This window comes from Rhincodon typus, chromosome 43 (genome assembly GCF_021869965.1).
Source record: "Rhincodon typus isolate 14 chromosome 43, sRhiTyp1.1, whole genome shotgun sequence".
In the NCBI taxonomy this organism is placed as follows: Eukaryota; Metazoa; Chordata; class Chondrichthyes; order Orectolobiformes; family Rhincodontidae; genus Rhincodon; species Rhincodon typus.
The window spans coordinates 7,199,973-7,221,929 of record NC_063374.1 but is presented as its reverse complement, the minus strand read 5'-3'; the positions used below and the strand labels follow the sequence as shown (position 1 = coordinate 7,221,929).

Genomic DNA, 21,957 nt, shown 5'->3' with positions numbered 1-21,957 from the left:
GAGTTATTAAATATCTTGTTAAGGATCTGCCACTATACTGCCACTGTTGAACCTAGTTTCTCATTTTGCTTTATCTAGTTCTGCCTTTATACTGCATACTTACCTGTATTTAGATTTAAAATGCTACTCTTAGAAACGAAAGAAAATCCCCAAACCTGCCTCACGTGGAGTCACACTTTCACGTCCCTGACCTTGGACCAAATAAGAAGAGCATACCCTATGAACTGTGACTGTCAACTGGAACAAACTGTCCAGGTAACTTTCTCCCCGATGTACTGCAGTACTTGCAGCACAGACTCCAGTTCATGTTAGATCTTAGACCTCTCAGTCTCTCATTGAAATATCACCTTATTGTTAACTAAGCCCCAAAATGTAATAAATATTTGCAGTAAAAAGTGGCAGGTCAATAGCCAAAACCAATGTTTTTGCAAGGTGTCACATACCTGGCATTGAGGGCATGCTAATCAGAGATCATCTTTGCTGAATTAGTAATGTGGTCCATATGGAGGATTCCCACATATTAAAGGTGATATTCTACAGCCAGAATGAGTATAGGGACTCACACCATTGGATGTCCCACACTTTAAAAGAAAGACTTTTAGAAAGCTAATCTCAGAAATTGTAAGTTGGATCCCATTACTTGGGAAAAATGACTTTGGACACATGTGAATGGAGAAGGCTATCATCAAAAAATCTCAACATTTGAGGAGCACTGAGTCAAGTCCTTTCAGGGAGAACCAAGTACATTGCAAAGTTAATGATCTCAAAATACCCCTCTCACAGCGACTCCACATATAATATTTACGGTTGAATGTGCAAATTAAGATTTGCTTTAACATCACATGTGAGATGACTTCAAACTAAACGGTTTAAAACTGGCTTCAAACTGAACACTTATCCATCCAAATGATAGAATAATCTATCAATGTCATCTTAGCATATTTTCTCACACACTATTTTTCCTTTAGGGAATAGTATGGAAGTAGTGAAATATTTGCGAGCTGATCAACCTGATGAACCGGATCATGTGACTTCAACTTTCCAAATATTGATTGGAAACATTTTAGTTGTAACAGTTTAGATGGAGCAGATTTTGTCCAGTGCGTTCAGGAAGGATTCCTGACACAGTATGTAGATAGACCAACACGAGGAGAGGCCACTTTGGATTTGGTGCTTGGCAACGAACCGGGCCAAGTGTTAGACCTGTTGGTAGGAGAGCATTTTGGCGGTAGCGATCATAACTCTGTTTCTTTCACGATAGTCATGGATAAGGATAGGTACATACGGCAGGGTAAAGTTTACAATTGGGGTAAGGGTAATTAAAATTCAGTTAGGCAAGAACTGGGTAACATAAATTGGGAACAGATGCTGTCAGGGAAGAGGACCACAGAAATGAGGAGATTGTTTAAGGAATGCATACTGCATGTCCTCAATATGTTTGTCCCTAGCAGGCAGAGAAGATGCGGTCGAGTAAGGGAGCCATGGTTCTCGAGAGAGGTCAAACGACTGGTTAAGAGGAGGAAGGAGGCTTATGTAAGGTTTAGGAAAAGAGGAACGGAAAAGGCTCTAGAGGGATACAAGTTAGCCAGGAAGGAGCTGAAGAAAGGGCTTAGGAGAGCTATAAGGGGGCATGAGAAAACCTTGGCGGATAGGATCAAGGAAAACTCCAAGGCTTTTTACACGTATGTGCAGAACAAGAGAATGACCAGAGAAAGGGTAGGGCCGATCAAGAATTGTAAAGAGAATTTGTGCACAGAGCCTAAAGAGATAGGAGAGGTCCTTAATGAATACTTTTCCTCAGTATTCACAACTGAGAGGTACCTAGCTGTAGAGGAGAATGTTGTGAAACAGGCAGGTAGGCTAGAGGAGGTTGATGTTAGTAAAGAAGGTGTGCTAGGAATTCTGAGGAAGTTGAAGATAGATAAGTCCCCCGGGCCTGATGGGATTTATCCAAGGATTCTATGGGAAGCGAGGGACGAGATCGCAGGGCCTCTGGCGATGATCTTTTCGTCCTTACTGTCCACGGGTATAGTGCTGGAAGATTGGAAAGAGGCAAACTTCATTCCCTTGTTTAAAAAAGGGAACAGGGATAACCCCGGAAATTACAGGCCAGTTAGTCTTATGTCAGTGGTGGGCAAATTATTGGAAAGGGCTCTGAGAGACAGGATTTATGATCACTTGGAAAGGCACAGTTTGATTCATGATAGTCAGCATGGATTTGTGAGGGGTAGATCATGTCTCACAAACCTTATTGAATTCTTTGAAGAGGTGACCAAACACGTGGATGAAGGTGCAGCAGTGGATGAGGTATACATGGATTTAAGTAAGGTGTTTAATAAGGTTCCCCATGGTAGGCTCATGCAGAAGGTAAGGAGGCATGGGATAGGGGGAAATGTGGCAGATTGGATTCAGAATTGGCTGACCCTTAGAAGACAAAGGGTGGTAGTGGACGGAAAATATTCAACATGGTGTTCAGTTACGAGTGGTGTACCACAAGTATCTGTTCTGGGTCCTCTGCTATTTGTGATTTTTGTAAATGATTTGGATGAAGGAGTGGAAGGGTGGATTAGCAAGTTCGCGGATGATACGAAGGTGGGTCACATGGACAGTGCGGAGGGCTGTTCTAGGTTACAAAGGGACATTGATAGAATGCAGAGCTGGGCTGAGAAGTGGCAGATGGAGTTTAACCCTGAAAAATGTGAGGTGATTCATTTTGGAAGGACAAACTTGAAAGCAGAATACAGGGTTAACGGAAAGATTCTTGGCAGTGTGGAGGAGCAGAGGGATCTTGGGGTTCATATTCACAGTTCCCTGAGAGCTGCCACCCAGGTGGATAGAGTTGTTAAGAAGGCGTATGGTGTGTTAGCTTTCATTAATAGAGGGATTGAGTTCAAGAGCCGTGAAGTTATGCTCCAGCTATACAAAAGCCTGGTTCGGCCACATCTGGAGTATTGTGTCCAGTTCTGGTCACCTCATTATAGGAAAGATGTGGAAGCGTTAGAAAAGGTGCAGAGGAGATTTACCAGGATGTTACCTGGAATGGAGGGAAGGTCTTATGAGGAAAGGTTGAGAGAGCTAGGGCTTTTCTCTTTAGAACCACGAAGGATGAGAGTTGACTTGATAGAGGTGTACAAAATGATCAGAGGTATAGATAGAGTGGACAGCCAGAGACTTTTTCCTAGGGTGGAGGTAGCTTTTACGAGGGGACATAGTTTTAAAGTGAAAGGAGGTAGATATCGGGGAGACGTCAGAGGTAGGTTCTTTACTCAGAGAGTGGTAGGGGCGTGGAATGCATCGCCGGAGAGGGTAGTGGAGTCGGCCTCATTAGGGGCATTTAAGCGGCTATTAGATAGGCATATGTATGATAACATAAGGTAGCGGTGGAGGTTAGATAGACCTTAGGTTTAGGGTAAAAGTTTGGCACAACATCGTGGGCTGAAGGGCCTGTACTGTGCTGTACTGTTCGATGTTCTATGTTCTATGTATGTGGCCATCAGGTGCTGGAGGAGACTTGACACTGACGCAGAGGTAGGGTCACACACTATGAAGACCCCCACACTATGACCAACATGTTCCTCCTTAGTAAACCCCCATTCATATTTTTTAACAACCCTAATCAGACCTATAGTCTTCTTCGGTGAAATGAGAAGGAGGTATAAGATGTCCTGAAAGTTACCAAGGATGTTGCTAAGTTACATTGTGAGAAAAGTATGTTCCACAGGCTTTTAAGTTAAAGAGTTCTTTTGGATTCAAAGTAATTCTTGTCAGCAGTTCTGTATAACTGTCCTTGTACACCCACGTCAGAAGGCATTTCGTCTGCTCGGGTAATCCTATCTTTCTGTGATCACAGCACAGTAACCATTAGGTAATTGAGCGATTAGAAGATTAGGTTCCTAGTGGGAACATTGAAACCTGTTGACGTGCAGACACAAAACCAAGTTCAGGTTCCCATAAGCAGTAATGTATTTAAGGTAGTATTAAACCACTAGAAAGGTTAGTTTGAGATCGATTTAGGTGAAACCTTGTTGGTGTTAAAGGGTTGCATCTATTTGATCGAAGTGGTAAGTACGATCTTTTTGTATTTTAATCCTGTATTTATTGTATTGGATTGGTTTTCACTGTCCTCTGCAGGCAACTTGTATTTCTGTTCAAAGTGGTGTTTCCTAACCCCACATGTCCTGGGGGTAACATCACAAAGTTATAAAAAAAAATCATTATTCATATTCCTGTTTGCAGCAGCTTGCTGCGCACAAATTGCCTACTATCACAACAGTGATTATGTTTCAAAATAAAACAAAGTATGCTGGGTGCTGGAGATCTGAAACAAAACAAAAACAGAAATTGCTGGAGAAATATAGCAGGTCTGGCAGCATCTGAGGACAAAAAACAGAGTTGAAGTTTCTAGGCCAATGGACTCTTAAGGTTAACTCTGTTTTCTCTCCACAGATGTTGCCAGAACCTGCTGAGTTTCTCCAGTAATATCGTTAAGAAAGAAAAACAGAAATTACTGGAAGGGCTGAGTAGGTCTGGCAGCATCTGTTGAGAGAAACCAAACTTTCTCCAGCAATTTCTGTTTTTGTTTTTGATTTCCAGCATCTGCAGTTCTTTCGGTTTTTATTTAATATCTTTAAGACTTTGATCAGATTGTCCCCTAACCTAAGTCTGTGGAAAAAATTTTAGACCTAATTTTGTAATCTGTGCTGATAAAAGTCAAGGTATCATTCGGCCCATTATGTCATTCCGGAAGTGTGGTGTCTTCTTACAGAATCACCGAATCGGGCAACTCAGAGGCACTGCTGCCTCACAGCGGCGGGGACCCGGGTTTGATTCTACCCTTGGGCAACTGGCTGTGTGGAGTTTGCACCTTCTCTTCGTGTCTGTGAGGGTTTGCTCCGGGTGCTCCGGTTTCCTCCCTCAGTCCCAAGATGCGCAGGTTAGGGTCGATTTGCCATGCTAAATTGCACATAGTCTCCAGGGGTATGCAGGCTAGGTGGGTTAGCCATGGGAAATACAGGGTTACAGGGATAGGGTGAGTGGGGGGAGTGTCTGGGTGGGATGCTCTTGTAGCGTTGGTGTGTGTACTCGATGGCCTGTTTCCACACTGAAAACAAAAAAGTTCTGGAGTTCACAGTGGTCAGGCAGCATCAGAGCTGATGAAGACTCATCTAGTCCCGAAACGTTAGCTTGCTTTCTCTCCACAGATGCTGCCTGACCCGCTGTGATCTCCAACACTTTTGTTTTCAGGAAAAGCTCAGCAGGTCTGGCAGCATCTGTGAAGGAGAAATCAGAGTTAATGTTTCGGGTCCGGTGACCCTTCCTCAGAACTCTGAGTTAACTCTGTTTTCTCCTTCACAGATGCTGCCAGACCTGCTGAGCTTTTCCAGCAACTTTGTTTTTGTTCCTGATTTACAGCATCCGCAGTTCTTTTGGTTTTTACTTTTGTTTTCAGTACAGGTTCCAGCAACTCGCTCCCACCCGCTTCCACACTGTTCGGATTTTGAAGAGTCCAAGGCTGCAGTCCTCCCAAGCAGCCAGCCTCCCCTGTAGGTGGCAGCAGCTTCAAGGCGAGGAGAGCGAGAGGCCAAAAGCATCTCATCTTGAGCCGTCGCCTGCCGAAGCCCCGCCTCATCCTCTCACCCCCGCCCCCCCCACCCCATTGACCATTGAAATAAGAGCCGGGCAAGGACGGCCCGCCTCCTTACCTGATTACGGCACTCCAATTGGCCGGGACGACCGTCCATCAATCAATCTTGGTCGATCGATCGGCCCCTCATCGGTCAACGCATTTCCCGTTCTGAAAGTTCCTGCAAAGCTCCCGGAGAGAAAGAAACTAAGCCTTTCCTCTACCGCCCCCTTCCTTTCCTTTCCTTTCCCTCCCCAAAGTTCCCAAGAGCAAAAATCGTGAAATTAGATGAAATAAACACTTAAAAACTTGCAAGTAAACAGCCCCAAGGCTGCGCACCACCCTATGCCTCCGAACGCCACTTGGCGACTGGCGGCCAGGTACCCGCGACCGCGAGCCAACAACCTCCTGGAACCTTCCAGAGCCCAGTGACCGTTACTCTTAAAGCGAGGCTGTCCCCGGCCGTTTTATTTCAAAACAAAATTAATCGCAGATTTTAAAATAAAACACTTCTATAGGGCCAGACCACTGTCAAAAGAAAACATTCTTTTTACATTTTCTCTTCACCACTTTTAGCCCTTTCCCTGGTTAGAAACTGGACCCTTTGAGGAGCCTGGCGCGGAGCGGGCTCGGAGCGGTGAGTCTCTCCTTTCACTTTCAAATTAGATTTAATATTTTTCCTTCAAAAAATACTGTATGTAAGTTTTGAAATCCTGTTTATCAACTGGTATCCCCCATTTTCGTTTCTCTGCTTACCCGTGTCTCGTTTATCCTGTTTTGGTGCACATGCATCTATGCCAATTTTTAAAAAAAGTTTTTTCGGTTTGTTTTTAAAATCCGGAATTGCCATTCCTTGTACTTTTTCTTAACGTTAAATTCTGAATCATTGCGCCTCGAACTTAAAGCATCGGTTTATTTTTGCCATGAGTTTTTTTTTTGTTAACTTGGAAATGTTTTGCGTGTTTACTTAATGGATGTTTTCTTTTTCAGAATTTGCCTGCGTTTAGAAGTTCACTTGGTGTTGTTAAACTTTGTTTTTAAACTTTTAAAACGTTTGCGTTTGATTTTGCACACTTTTTTTACATTTAGAAAAGTCACGTACTTTAAGATGACAGTATTTGAACTTCCTCTCTGCAATTTGTGTATATTTGCAAATTTCTTTTCAATTCTTAAAAGTCTTGCTTCAGATTATTAAGAATTGATGGGTTTGCAGTAGGGCTTCAGGCCATTCAGCCCATCAGGACCATACCCATGTTTAAACATTTAGGCTGCCCCTCAGGCTTCCTCCTCATTTCCTGATGGGTATAATTCCTCCATTCTGGTATAATTGTAAAATATTTAATTTCTTAATGAACTTTGTTTGAAATGTGCATTCACAGTTTTCAAAATTTTTCCTTTTAAACCATATTAAAAAAGCAAGGCTTGTATTCCTGTATCACCTCAGGTCATCCTAAAGTGTTTCATAGGTACATGAATCGGAAAGTTTGATGTTTCCGTGATGTATGATTCTAAGGCACTTTTATAATGCAAGATAGGCATTTGAAATTAATTTACCCATGCCCATCTAAAATTCCAGTTTTTTTAAAGTAGTTTGATTTTAAATTTATTACAAGATTTTTAACTCTATTCTTAAAGGAGACAATTTAGCCCATTGTATGTGCGCAGGGTCTCTAAGAACAATTCACCTAGTGCTACTCCTCTACCTTCTCCCCATAGCTTGTAAGTTCTTCCTTTTTGGTTAATAATCAAATTCTCTCTTGATTGCATCAAATAAACCTACCTCCACTACACATTCAGGCAGCGTAGTCCAAATTCTTAACCATTCGCTGTGTGAAGTTTCTCCTTCTGTCACCATTTCATTTTTTGTTAGTTATCTTAAATCTGTTCCTGATCCTTCCTCCGATTGGGATCTTCAATTTAAGCCATTTAATTTTAAATCCATTTCTATTCTTAATTTAACTGGGATATACTAATTTAATTTAATTTATTAACTTTTAAAAAACTTTGATGTTAATTTAAATTGAGAACATCTTTCTTTTTGTCAAACAAAATCATGTTGCAGTTTTATGGTTAATATTGCTTTTAAACTGAGTTCTGACCTGTGACAATATTGAAGTTGTGCCAGGATTTCAATGTTCTGTAATGATGCTCGGGTAAAGAATACATACCCAAGCTGTAAAGGACAGTCTTCACATTGTGCCTGCTGTTGGGGCAGAGATTTGTAATCAGACGCTATTAATTCATAGCAGTGCACTTGTAACATTTATAACTAGAGGTAGGGTGGTGTAATATTAATGTCACTGGACCAGTAAATTGGAGGTCCAGGGTAATGTTCTACGGATGTGGGTTCAAATCACATTAAGGCATTGATAGTGATAATGAAACAACAAACAATTGTCACAAAAAACTACCTGATCCCCTAATGTTGTTCAAGGAGGGAAATCTACCATCCTTAACCAATCTGACCTACTTGCGGCCTACAGCAATGTGATTGACTCCTAATGACCCTCTGAAATGGCCTAACGAGCTATCTGTTAAAAGATAAATAGGGAAGGACAACAAATGCTAACCCTATAAATGATGCCGACATCTCACAAAAGAACAAAGAAATAATGAACTTGTGCAGGTCTGAAGTAGTATGCTTCTAAATTCTTTGTGTGGAAGTATTTCAATTCATTGCAAAATTAAGATACCAAAACTGGCGAATACAGGTCTGTTACTGTATAATCGTACTGTGGGCCTCAGATGGTCACTGTGTAGTTATTTTAATTACTTGTTTGGACATGTTATGACACATCTCTGGGGCAGTTGGGACTGGGACTTGAACCTGAACCTTTAGCCAGAGGTAGAGGCACTACCACTGCGCCACAAAGACCGTTCTCTCACATTGTGTGACCTTAAGATGCAGTATTAGTGAGCACAGGTCTGTTTTGTATAACTGGGGTACTGCACAAGTGCTTATAGGTCCATTCTGTGTAACTGGTGTAGAATATTGGTGGACTTCTGCTCCGTATAACGGGTATGGTGCTACTGGGTGCAGATTCATTCTTGTATGACTGGGAATCAAATCACTGGTGAGCACAAGTTTGTCCCTATACAGCACTGGTTATGGTGCTGGTGGATACAGGCCTGTTCCTGCAGGGCAGAAGTCATGGTGCTCACGATTACAGGGCTGTTGTTGTATGATGGGGTACATAGTGCTGGTGAATACAGTTCTGTCACTGCATTATGGGGTCACAATGTTGATGAGTGCAGGTCTGTTCCTGTCCAATGGTATTGGTGCTGATGGTGCAGGTCTCTCCTTGTACGACAGGATCACATTTGTGGTGAGTGCAGGCTTGTTCCAGTGTGATGGGGATCATATTCCTGGTAAATACTAGTCTGTCTCTGTATCATGAGGGCATGACCATAGTGCTGGTGAGTAAAGTTCTTTACCTTATGTGTGGACCTATGTTGACCTTTTCAGAAAAGTTAGATCTTCGCAGAATTGAAAACTAAAATCCACTTTCCTCCACTTAAGAACCTAATAATCATAAAATTTTGAACTTCCATCACGTTGGGTATAGGTCTTTTTTATATAACAGATGTAGGTCTCTTGTATTGTGGGTACATTTCTATCCCAGTGTGACCTGGAGGAAGCAGTGCTGGTGAGTGCAGGTTTGCTCCACTGATTGGAGGGTGCAGTGCTGATGGGCATGGACCTGTCCTGTGTAACTGGATTGGGAAGTTATAGTGATAGACTTCTACACACCAGCACCATATCATCATTGGGTTCAATGCAGGTGGGAACAGGTCTGTCACTGTATAACACTGGGTGCAGTGTAGGTGGCTATTGACTGCCATTATATATTATTATAGTATGCTTGTTTCTATATCTAATGCAGGGATACAAATGTACTGATTTTATCATGTGGCCTCGCAATGATAATTGCACTTTACTTTGAAGGACAATGCCTGGGCAGCAGCCGCAGAAAGACAAAGAAAAGGAAGAGGAGAAGGCTGATGAGGAAATGGAGCAGGATTCTCCAGAGAATGAGGAGAGCTCAGATGAGGAGAGTGGCAGTACTTCTGCATCTGAGGAGGAGGGTGAAGACAGCTCAGGTTGGCAAAGAAATCTGACTTCAACTACTTTTTAAGTACCTTTGCTGGAACCTGTGTGGACACACGATATTTAAGATTTGGAATTTTACTAAGAATTGTGAATAATCAAAACTATTATCGCTTGAGGTTGCACAAATTCTGCATTCATCTGTATGTTTTTCTTTTAATTTCACTCATTGGTGAAAGGTTCAAATTCCAGAGAACTTAAGGCATTAATGAAGCAGTTTAGAGTAAGGGAATTGGATGGTCAGTAGTGGATGTTTAAAGATAAAACGATAATTTGAGTTGTGAGCTATCACCAAAGGATATCAAAATGGGCACTATAACCAGGCTCCAGAGACCCTTGTGGAATGTAAATGAGCACCTTTCCTACCGATGGAATTGTGTGCCAGCTTTTTTCTTTCACACTCCTCTCATACACAGAACATTGTGTTTGAGCCCCACTCCAGGGGATGAACAAATCTGTGCTGACATTCCAATGCCATGCTGAGGGAATGCTGTACTTTAATTAATGAGATGTTAAACCACGTCCCTGTTTTGCTGATATTAAAGATCTCTTGCTCCCTTGACCAAATCCATTCAAAACAGAATAACTGCTGGCTCACAATTTATGTAAATGTAACAGTAACTACATTAATTAATTTCATGAAATATGTTGAGACTTTGAGAAGCTAGATAGCTATATGAAGGAGAAAGGGATAAAAAGATGTGCCTGATAGGGTGTGATGAAGTGAGGCAGGAGAGACTGGCATGGATAATGAGCACTGAAATAGCTTGATCGGGTTGTAAGGCCTACATCTGTACTGTGAATTCCGTGATTTCAGTAAGGTGATAAAATTAAACAAATATGGGACTTTTATCGAGAGTTATTTGGATTGATCTGACCATGTGCATGTTCCTTTTTCCAGAAATGGACGATGAGGACTGTGAGCGGCGCCGCACTGAGTGTCTGGATGAAATGTCAGATTTGGAGAAGCAGTTCACGGATCTGAAAGAACAGTATGCTGATAGCTTCTTTTGAATATATCTCTTCTGGTATTCTCCTCTCCTGAAGGCGCTGCTTCCTACTAAGCATAGGCTTCACAATGCTGTCTTGCTCATTGCCCGCAGGACCATTCTTGTGAGGCAAGGGTGCAAACACATATGTGCAGCAGTCACTGGATCACGATTTAAGAGTGGAAAACCCCTTTAGATATTGGGTGTGGACAAGGTCAGACTGGGCTCTGATGCTGCCCACCATTGAATAGCCAGCCAGCGCTATCTATCTAAGTTCCCATGCGAAGTAGGCCATTTGGCTGGGGTATTGGAAGGTAGAACTCACACCCCACCAAGAGTCAGCATCTTTAGGAAAGCAGGGTGAAAACCAGCAGAGAGATACTTGCTACAGTTTGAAAATTTGGGCAGAGGATTTACTCTAAGAACGTATATAGAGAATGGAGGATAAAACTGGCAGCTTCTCTTTTGCAGACTGTACAAAGAGAGATTGAGTCAGGTTGAAGCCAAACTGGATGAGGTGATCGCAGGGAAAGCAACTGAGTACTTGGAGCCCCTGGCTGTCCTGCAGAAGAACATGAAAATCAGAACGGAGGTAGCAGGTAATGTTTGCATCACTGACATCTCCAAGCTGTTGAACATGGGAGGTGGCAGTTGTGTGCTGTACTCCTGTGGGAGAGGGAGGGCATTTTAAGACTATGTTTAGTTAACAAATATTCATTTTAATATCTATGGAGTCGTGTGAGTGACAGACAGACAGACAGATTGTGACCATCATTTGTGATAACAGGAAGTTTGTATTTCTAATGTATAGATATGTGGAAAGATTGTGTTTGGGAGAGGTGCAAGGGATAAAAGTATACTAAAGGATAGCGTAAGTATCAAACTGATTTCCACTGTGCCCCGAATTCTGCCTATTCTAAAGCAAGGCCCAAAAATCACAACTCCTTAGAGTGGAGTACATAGTGTGGGCTGGAAGCTTTGCAGCATGTGGTGACATTTATATCAGGTGAAATGCTGCTGTTGAAGAGTGGGCAGGGCTGGATGGTGTGCCCTGAGGATGGCTATGTCAAAGACTGATTTGATGTTATTGTGCAAGCTAAATACATTGCTCATTGGAAAGTTTGATCTTGTCCCAATTCTGCATCTGACAGGAGTATATAAAGATTTGTGTTTGGAAGTAATCAGAAACAGGTACGAGTGTGAACTGCAGGGAGCCCGACAACATCTGGAGGTAAGGACAGTGGGGAAAATGAGACAACGAAATTGTATCCTCTTACATTTTATTTTAATTTTGTCTTGTTCTGTTGTGTTCACGGGAGTGGTTTGTCAAACTCGTCAGAAATCTCAGGCATAGCTGAGAATAGCTTTGATAGTTTCCACTCTCCAATTCTCCTTGCTGGGAAACAGTTGTGCAAGTGCACACTACCTTCTGGTACATAACCACTTTGTTTCTCATTTTTGTCATTCCTTAAACATCAGGGAACATTAGAAAAGTGCTTTAGAGAAGCACAATGGGTCAGGGCCATTGAATCAATGTACATGAACGTGGAGAAAGGACAGACCCAGAAAAGATTCAGTCATCCATCAATGCCCAAGGTCGGCTCATTGAATCATCTGTCACCTGCATGTGTTCACATGCGATGTGGACCATCCATAGAACATGCTTTATATAATGGATTTGTTCATTTGAGGCATACATTCAAATTTTTGTAAACAGATACATTAGGAGGTTGTTTGCACGCAATTTGCTTCTTAAAAGCTAATTTCTGCCTGTTCTGTTTTGATCATGGGTCCAGAGTGAGAAGCTGCTGCTGTTCGATAACATGCGGAATGAGTTGTTGGAGCGAATTCAGCGATTGGAAGAGGACAAGCAGAGTATAGACATAACCTCTGGTCAGTGTTCCACAGCCTGTTCCTATTCTACACAAATTTCTTCTGATATCCTGAACATGTTGGTAGTTGTTGGAGTATGGATTCCAGTGATCACCCTCTGGTACCTCGCCCAGGTGAGAAGCAGACAAGGTTGTGAGGCTGAACCCTAGGGACTGAGTTCTCTGTAAGGTGGGAGAAACCTTGTCACTTCAACCTCGAAACAGGTGAATTAGAGCTAATCTTGTGGAATTAACTAAAATGCTATCAGAAAGGGTGTTCCTGAGTCACCACTGGTTCAACTCGAACTTTGGGGTAGAATTGCAAATGTACAGATTTTTGACATATTAATGCAGCACTGTTAGAAACTGATACTAAGTCGAGGTTAAAATCCAGAACTAAAAGGGACACTTACCAGCTGGTAGGGCTGTAGGTTTCATGACAAATGAGTGAAATGGGTTGAATGGCTGCTGCCTTCAGCACTTCCCTTTTGAACACACTGAACTGATTCAGATAATTGCATTCAGTTTAATAATTTTCTTTTTTGTCAGAGTGGTGGAATGAGGAGGTCCGCGGGAAACGGAACAAGAAGAAATGTGACACCTTTAAACCAGAAAAGAAGAAGAAGGCAGCGACTGTGTCTGATATCCTTTCATGCCACCGATAATACACTCTATTTTAATGCGTATTGTTTGATTACAGCACACTGCTACATAAGGATCGTTTTGTCATGTATGATGGCTGCGCCAGAACCTTCCTGGTAATGAATATGGTTATAGGTTCAGGGGAAAGGTATTATTCCCTCTTGTGACCTACCCTCCCTGTGAATCTTGATAATACAAGGTGTGGTTGAGGCAAATACCACAGTGCCTTTGAAGGGAAGCTAGATAAACATAGAAAGAAGTAGTAATTAGTAAGGTACGCAGAGAAGGTGCAGCAAAGTATGTAGGAGTTTTGAATTCTCACCAAACTGCTGCGATTGCGTTTGAACATGATTGAATATGGGTTTAATGCCTGATTCAGATATGCAGAGGAGATGCTTCAGAGGAAGGCTCAGCTCTGTACCAACACCTGTAAAGTATTACCGTTGCATTTGGACAGTGAGGATAGATTAATCATTGGCTAGCTTGGTATTAGAGGTACCCATATGTGCCTAGGATTGGGAAATTTAACCATGCTTAAGATTGTAAGACTATGAACAGAAGTAGGCCATAACCTTTGATTCCTTTACTGATTAAAAATCTGTCTATCTCAGCCTTGAATATACTTAACAACACAGCCTTAACAGCCCTCCAGAGTAAAGAATTCCACAGATTCACTACCTTCTGAGAGATTCCTCCTCATCTGACTTAAATGTGTGAGCCCTTATTCTGGATTATGTCTTCTGGTTGTTGAGTCTCCCACAAGGGGTAACAGCCTTTCTGCAACTACCTGGTCAAATCCCTTAAGAATCTTGCATATTTCAAAAAGGTTGCCTCTCATTCTTCTGTATTCCGATGAATACAGGCTTAACTTACTCAACCCCTCCTCGTAACACACTTCCTCCATATCAGGTATCAGTCTAGTGAACTTTCTCTGGACTGCCTCGAATGTCAGCACATCTTTCCCCAGATAAGGGATCCAGAGCTGTTCACATTATTCCAGCTGTGGTCTGATTAGTGCCTTATATACTTTTATACTCCATACCCTTTGGCCATTATTTCAATGTTCCATTTGTCTTCCTTATTACTGCTGAACTTGGATGCTAGCCTTTTATGATCCATGAACCAGGACTCCCAAATTCGTCTGTTCTGTTGCTTTCTGCATCTTTTTCCAGTTAAATAATATCCAGCTCTCCTGTTCTTCCTGCCAAAGTGCATAACCTCAAATTTTCCCACATTCCACCTGTCAAGTTTTTGCCCTCTCGCTTAACCTTGTCTCTATCCCACTGCAAACTCTTTGTATCATCATGTGGAGGTGCTGGTGTTTGGACTGGTGTGTACAAGGTCAAAAATCTCACAACACCAGGTTATAGTCCAACAGGTTTATTTGAAAACACCAGTTTTCGGAGCTCTACTCCTTCCTCGGGTGTAGTGTGGAAGAGGAGGTATACTGACACAGATTTTATAAGCGGAAAGGTAACAACCCTAAAAATGGTTTGCTAATCGCCTCGTGTTGAATCTTTAATCGGTTAGAAAGGAGACTTGGGTTTCTATTGATTAAAATGCAAATCCCAGAATTTCTTTAATTATCTCGGGGTAATGACTTGAAAGAAATTCTGAGATGTGCATTTTAATCAATGGAAACCTGCGTCTTCTATGGTCAGTGAACCATTTTTAGGGTTGTTACCTTTCTGCTTATAAATTCTGTGTCGGTATACCTCCTTTTCCACACTACACCCAAGGAAGGAGCAGAGCTCTGAAAACTTTGTGTTTTCAAATAAACCTGTTGGACTATAACCTGGTCTCGTGTGATTTTTGACTTTCTATCATCCTAATCACTTACCTTCCCAACTATTTTCTGATTATCTGCAAACTTCTTCATTAGTACATTCACTTTCATCATCCATGTTGTTAATATATATTTTAAATAATTGTCGCCCTAGCACTGATATCTCTGGTGTTCCACCAGTTACAGGTTGCCATCCAAAAAATACCCCGCTTATCCTGACTCTCCCAGTTAGTTAGCCAGTCCTCTATTCATGCTAACATACTTCCATCCACAGCATGGGCTCTTGCCTTAGGAAGTAACCAATGGCTGGTACTCTATGAAATGCTATTTACATCCACTGCTTCCCCCTTTACCTCCTCAGAGATTTGTAGTAAATTTGTCAGGCATGATTTCCCCTTCATAAAGCTATGCTGATTCTGTTTGATTATATTATGCACTTTTAAATTTTCACCTATTTCATCTTTTATAATAGACTCTTTAATGGTTTTCCAGTGTCAGATGTTAAGCTAACTGGCATGTTGTTACCTGTTTATTTTTGTTTCCCCTTGTTAAATAAAAGTGTTAGTTTTCCAATCCTCTGGAACTTTTTTAGAATCTAAGGATTCCTGGAAAATTACCACCAGTGCATTCATTATCTCTATAGCTATTTCCTGTAGTATCCGAGATACAGCCCATCAGGTCCGGGGAACTTGGCAATCTTTAGCTCCTTTTTTGTTTGGTTTACATGGACATCGCTGGCTGAACCAGCATTTATTGCCCATCCCTAGAAGTTCTTGAGAAGATAGTGGTGAACTGCCTCCTTGACCTGCTGCAGTCCATATGCTCTAGGTAGACCACATTGCCATCACAGAAGGAATTTCAGGATTTTCACCTAGTGACACTGAGGGATGACGGTATGTTTCTAAGTCAGTGTGGTGAATAACTTGGAAGAGAACTTGCAAAGGGTAGTGTCCCTGTATTCTGCCGCTCTTGTCCTTCTAGTTGGAAGTGGTTATGGGTTTAGAAGTTTCTAAAAGTACTAGCTTCCTTCACACACGAGTGATAGTTATTTTATTTATTTCCTTTGATTAGTTAGTAATTTTGGAATGCTACTAGTGTCTTCTGTAAATACTGACGTGAAGTGTTATTCAATTCCTCTGCCATTTCCTGGTTCCCCATTATTATTTCTCTATCTTCATTCTCTAAGAGGTCTATGTTCTTTGGCTTCCTGCTTTCTATACATCTAACAAAGCTGTCCCTGTCCATCGTGATACTAAAAACTGACAGGCCAGTATGTTTATATGTTTCAGATGTTAGCCATGGTATAGTGGTAGCATTTATATTGCTGTATCAGAAGGGGGAAGATTCAGATCTCGCTCCAGGACAGTACTGAGGGAGCACTGCACTTTTGGTTGTACCACATTTCAGCTGAGGTGTTAAACTCTGTTGCTTTCTTAAGTGAATGTGATGTTGCAGCTCCGTAGTGGCAGTGTAGTCAAAAATTTTTAGTTTTTTAAACAGTTAACTGATGCCTGGTACTTTAGAAGGCAAACGTTTCCCAGCAGATTCAAGTTGAAGCTAACAGACAATCAGCTACTTATGCTGCTAGAATTGTTGAGTTCTTTAATGTTTATTCCAGCTGATGCCTTCCATTCTTTTCACTGTGGTTTGTTCCTTACTTCTGTTGGTCCAGTATCAAGGTGAAGACTATTGATCTCCCTCCAAAATGCTTGATCCCCCTTCCGTAACTAGATTATTCATCAGAATACCGATAGTAGGATGGCACAACAACTGTCACTGTACATCTGTTTCTTGCATAAGAGCAGTTTTAAGGTGTTTCTGAGAGGCAAGGCTGCTGTAAAAATGACCCTGTAGCTGGTGTTCTTGAGGGACAATTACGTCCCTTTAACTGGACAACTATTCCCCTTTTTCTGAACGTGATAAGGGATGGAATGGGAATTGTAAGTAGCTTAAGCATTAAATGGTTAATACTATCTGGTCTTAATTTCTTAACATTGTTGCACGGCCGTACATTGTCTACATGTTGCGAGACATTGATATCTTGGAGGACTGGGCTGCAATTAAAAAGGTAAACTGTGCTGTGGATCACTATACTTTTTTGTCAACTGTCTGCAATACCTTGGCTCCCCGTCCACTCAATTCCCTTTCTGTGCAGTTGTTCCCATTTCCTTGTGCATGTTTCCTTTTCTGTTACGCTTTTAATTGCCTGGACTTCTGTTATTTCACGTTTTCCTAGTTATCCCCAGCAGCTTTATAATCTGTACTTATTCTCTTCATGCTCCTGTTTTGCTGCACTCTCCCTGACAACTTACCCATGCTCGTTCTCCACTCCCCATCCATTCTGTGATTACCAAGTTTTGATGTCCTCACTTTCCCATCCCTCTCTAGTTCCTCGCCCTCTGCGCTCCTAAATCTTCACATTCTCTGTTCCAGCCCAGGTCTTGAAGAGTTCTGTGCGATTTATGCGTTAAGTGGGCAGGACCAGGGTCTGTCTTGGTTTGGAGGGCGTGTGGTGTAGTTCAGCAGTGCGGGAGAATATACAGAATCACTGGGTGAGGTGGGTTTTACAAGACTGTTCCACTGATGAGGAGTCTCCCTTGCTGTAACGCCTGTTATAAATTTGATTCTGCCCTGCCTGTGATAATTCGAATAGATTTCCAGCAACTGCTGCAGGATCATGAAATGTGTATATTCTTGGATGGTGTTGAGAGGAACTGGGACATTTTGGATTCCACTCCAGTCCCATTGCAGTTCCTGATCAGTTATCTCAGTGATGCTTTTTCTACATGTGCAGAGATGCTGAGTTTGCCATCCTGCCACAGGATGTTGTGCAGAACCAGCAAAAAAGCTTACTGTGAACACCTGTGCCCTCTTCAGGTGGGTGTGGGGTTCACAGTTGTGAAGCACGTGACCAAGTGAGCTGAAATTGCAATGTAGCAGAAGTTGTAGCCCTAATTTTGAGGCTTTTTAGGTTTATTAGGAACTTTTACTGCCCTGATGAATTCCAGAAACTCCGTGTCACCATTGTATCCTTCTTTTTTCTCTTGTGCCCAGCCAGACAACCGAAAAAGATACTGTCATGGAGTCAATTTACTTGTGCATTGCCAACTGCATTTCTCTAGTTGGAGGGCATTTTTGATTGTGGGTAGGCCCATGTCTTGATGTTGATGGTAGAAGCAGTTGAGGTTGTGCATTGAGTAGAATGATGTGGCAGGTACATAATGAATCTCCTCTTCTTTTAGGCAAAAGCAGTTGTGGCCCAGCAAAAGAGAAAATCAGATGGTAAGTGAAGCAGTTTCATTGGGCCTTGGAAAGTCTGTGCAGTTAGTCCTTCACAGAACTCAATATCAGGGACTTTGAAATTGGGAAAGTCCAAGCTTCTACAAGTTGTAGAGGAAAGGTGACTACACATAAATCTCACTCAGCTGTTTTGCTCTCCAGGTACAAACACTGAAGCAGCCCACGGTAAGAAGGCAAAGGCCTCATCTCAAGTGATAAATGACACAGGTGGGCTTTTTTCTCAATCTCCACCTTGCATATGCTTTCTGTCTCCTCTTTCTTGTACTCGTTGTACTTGCTCTTCAGCCTGCCTCTTCCCTCTCTTCCAACGTTTTGTTTTTCAGAGTCTCAAGGTAGTCCAACTTAAGCATTCACGAACAGTAGGGCAGAAGTCTCTCATGTCTGTACCTTTGAGTGGATTGACCCTGCCCTACTTAATTCCTCATTGCAAGGCCCAGCCCTACATTCTTAGTTTGTCCCAGGACCCTTTCAGTCCAGTTACCCTTGGTTTTGTCTATTTGTGTAGAGTTCAGAATTGGATGTGACACTCTTGTGACATTCTTCAGATGAGGTAGTCACGTTCCTTCTTGCAAGTTGTAATAACACAGTCCAGAAACAATTTTGTTGCTTTCTTGATCCCATTTAAACTGTCTTCACTGTCCTCGTGTCCTTCCCTGTGAATTTATTCCACAATTCCTTTCTCCCTTTAATTAAAAACACTGTTGTGAAACTTGGCTGGCCTGCCCTGTCTGACCTGATTTCCTTTTCCTTGTCAAGTATCTCTTTAAGATTGGCAGTGTCATGTTGAATTAAGGACAGATTATTTTCCTAATTTTCCACCACGCCGATAATCCGGCGTCCATTTTGCAATGCTGCCATTGCAATGGGCAACCCCCATGTTAGCACAAACTTACTGTATATTAGGGATCAAAGTTGAATGAGACCCAGTCTCTACCTAATGTCCAAAAAACAGAGGAGTCGTCTTTCCCTATCAATACTGCTCTCTGTGTGTCACAGTAAGTACAAACTGCTTTTCAGTGTAGAGTTTTTGGGAATCTGTCAGTTATAATAGGAATCTTTCACATCTTAAAAGCACACAGAAAGTGTGCCAAGGAATTTCTGATCCGATTCCGAAATGCTATCCTGTTAACAAATGGGAAGAGCCATCGCCAATGAACCAGACAGGCTGTAATGGTTACTAATGCATTGATTTTGGCTGTCACTCATTTTGCTTGGTAACCAAAGTTAATCCGTAGCAAAAATTAAAAGAAGGAAAGAATCGGAGGAAATACAGATTAAGAGAGGTGGAGAATAGAAGAATTTAAAGTCTGTTCTGTCCACAGCTCTACCTAAACAAGAGAAACATTTGTACTTGGCTAAGTGTGAAGATGGAAGATTATTCTATGAGGGAGACTGGTACAGCAAGGGGCAAAGCATCATACTGGAGATAAAGGATGAAGCACCCTCACAGTAAGCACTCCTGCATTCTGTACATCTGTTTGTTTTTCTCACTTTCTTCTCAACCCTCACATTGAATACAGGTAGTTCTCCTATAACTCGATAGTTGCATTCTTGTGCAACCTCACGCTATAGAAAATTGCGTTATAAGGAAATCGCTGTACTGTACAGTAGAAAGTTCGCATTATCCAAACAGCATCCACTATTCATCAGTTGTGGTACAGCTAATTCGCGTTAATGAAACACGCATCATTGCAGAAATACCCTGTATAAGGATGCTTAATTCTACATGTGTGAAGCTGCACACTGTCAGAAAACATATCCACGTAGAGGGGTAGCTGAGAGAGATCCTGTCCGTACCCCTGATTTCATCCATCACTAACCCAGGGCCCACTGATGGCAATTGTAATGGTTAAGCTGTCACCACGTGGAGATGAACTAACTTGACTGAAGGTTTGTCTCCACATTGGCAATGCAGTTCCCAGCTGCTTCACTGAGGGATACCAAGAGGTCTTTGGCAATCAAATATGTTATTTTTAGTAATGGTGCTTGATGAATTTGCTGTATGTCAATATAAAACCTCTTTCAGCTCAGAGGACTGAGTCTTTGTATCAACACTGCCCATTGAATACAGCTCTGCATGCATTGTTTACAGCACAGGTTGATGGGGCTTGAAGTGAACCAGATGCCCTGTGTTTCTGTTTCCTGGGTCTGAAAGTCCCAGTTTCAATAGCTTAACAGTTGAAGCACTGCAGTTGGATGCAACCCACCAGCCTCTAGAAGATTCATGTGAATGAGGGACAGGATAAGGGTGGACTGAGATGCTCTCCACAGTGGCATTACCTGTCAACACTCATTGTGTGCATTGTGGTTCTGGAGGTTCGATTGTTTTTTTTTTTGTAGAGCTGTAACCCACCATGTGTTGGCACTTAAAACAGAGGCCTTCACGATTGCTATGAACCAAACCTGATAGGACAGTTTGGGTTTTAGATTGAATTGATCAATGGACCTTCTGCCCTAGTGGGATTGGGCTATATTTTGGGTATTGCATTTTAATCCTAAGTAACTACAGATTTTAAAGCCTGTTAAACTGATCTGATCATCATGTTTGATAATATTATTGACAAATGTAATTCTTTTCTCCCATTAGTGCAACAATTACAGCTGTCAGCACGGGAGAGGTTTGGCTCCGCAGGTTAGATGGCAGCAAAACCAAATTGTACGTCAGCCAGCTTCAGAAAGGGAAATATTCTATCCACAAGGCATGACCTTTTGACAAGAAACCTCTACCATCGAGGAAGAGCTTATTCTAGCAAAAAAGTTATATATCGATTTACATAAAACGAAAAGTATTTTTTGATAAGCAGCCTTCTCTCCAGGGTTTACATGGAAGACTGGCACCAAGAAAACTCAGTGTAACTTCATTATGGAGTATGGCAAAATGATTGCCAAAGTTTAAAAGACCATGAACAAATCAGATTCCCACTTGTGCTTCGAGAGGGAGCAAAGTTTGGCAAAACAGCTGGCTTTGGGGAGGCCAGTTAAACAGAAGCTTGCCCCACCCCCCACCCTCTGCCTCCTTTCCGGATTGCTCGTAAAATTCGTGAGTGGTGAAACCAAGAGGATATTTTAGCACTTTCTCTTTACTTTTGGTGACCTACTGTGCACTAAGATTCAAATCTGCGCATGGCATGAACTGCAGAGTAATTAAAGATACTAGTCAGAGCCTGTATCCAAATGGTGCTTTATGAATTTGAGTTACATGGCAGAGCTCAACTGTGGATACTGCTTGCAATTGTACAGCACTTTTTAAAAACCGGACCGACTCTGAATTGGAGTCCTAAGCACTAAACCATGGAGATCGTGTGGAATAAAATGTTTATTTCAAATCTATTGAAGCTTTAAAAAATAAGACATCTATTAAAATAAATATTTGACACATAGGCTGCTCTTAATTCTTATTTCGTTTGAGTTACTTTTCTTGAAGTGCACAGTCTCTCAAGAATGATCCCTACGCTGTTCCAATGCTCCAGTCCAGGGATGGGAGAATCACCGAGTATTCCTGTTCCCTGTCTCAGTCAGTGACTCCTCCTGAATAAGTGCAGGGATCACCCTGCAGAATAGATGTGGCTGTGGTGCCCTCACTGTTGAATAGCCTGCAAAGATGCATAGCCGATCACGTGTGAAGAATTGACTAGGGT

The 21,957-nt window shown here is 42.0% G+C and overlaps 1 protein-coding gene across 1 annotated transcript; it reads left to right on the top strand.

Moving 5' to 3' along the window:
* Positions 1 to 5,708: 5,708 nt before the first annotated feature.
* Positions 5,709 to 21,697, top strand: LOC109923159 (breast cancer metastasis-suppressor 1 homolog). Its single transcript, XM_048619597.1, has 13 exons — positions 5,709 to 6,003; positions 6,200 to 6,260; positions 9,570 to 9,724; positions 10,633 to 10,723; positions 11,192 to 11,319; positions 11,872 to 11,951; positions 12,517 to 12,613; positions 13,141 to 13,233; positions 17,023 to 17,087; positions 18,262 to 18,301; positions 18,461 to 18,526; positions 19,642 to 19,768; positions 20,907 to 21,697. Exons 3-13 carry the CDS (start codon positions 9,574 to 9,576, stop codon positions 21,022 to 21,024), a joined length of 1,056 nt encoding a protein of 351 aa, XP_048475554.1. The 5' UTR covers positions 5,709 to 6,003; positions 6,200 to 6,260; positions 9,570 to 9,573; the 3' UTR covers positions 21,025 to 21,697.
* Positions 21,698 to 21,957: the final 260 nt, after the last annotated feature.

Excerpts from the sequence above, each read along its gene's own strand:
- LOC109923159 (XM_048619597.1), top strand. The coding sequence starts at position 9,574 with ATGCCTGGGCAGCAGCCGCAGAAAGACAAAGAAAAGGAAGAGGAGAAG. Across the intron at positions 10,724-11,191 it reads TTCACGGATCTGAAAGAACA|ACTGTACAAAGAGAGATTGA; the intron begins GTATGCTGATAG and ends TCTCTTTTGCAG. Across the intron at positions 17,088-18,261 it reads ACTGGGCTGCAATTAAAAAG|GCAAAAGCAGTTGTGGCCCA; the intron begins GTAAACTGTGCT and ends CTCTTCTTTTAG.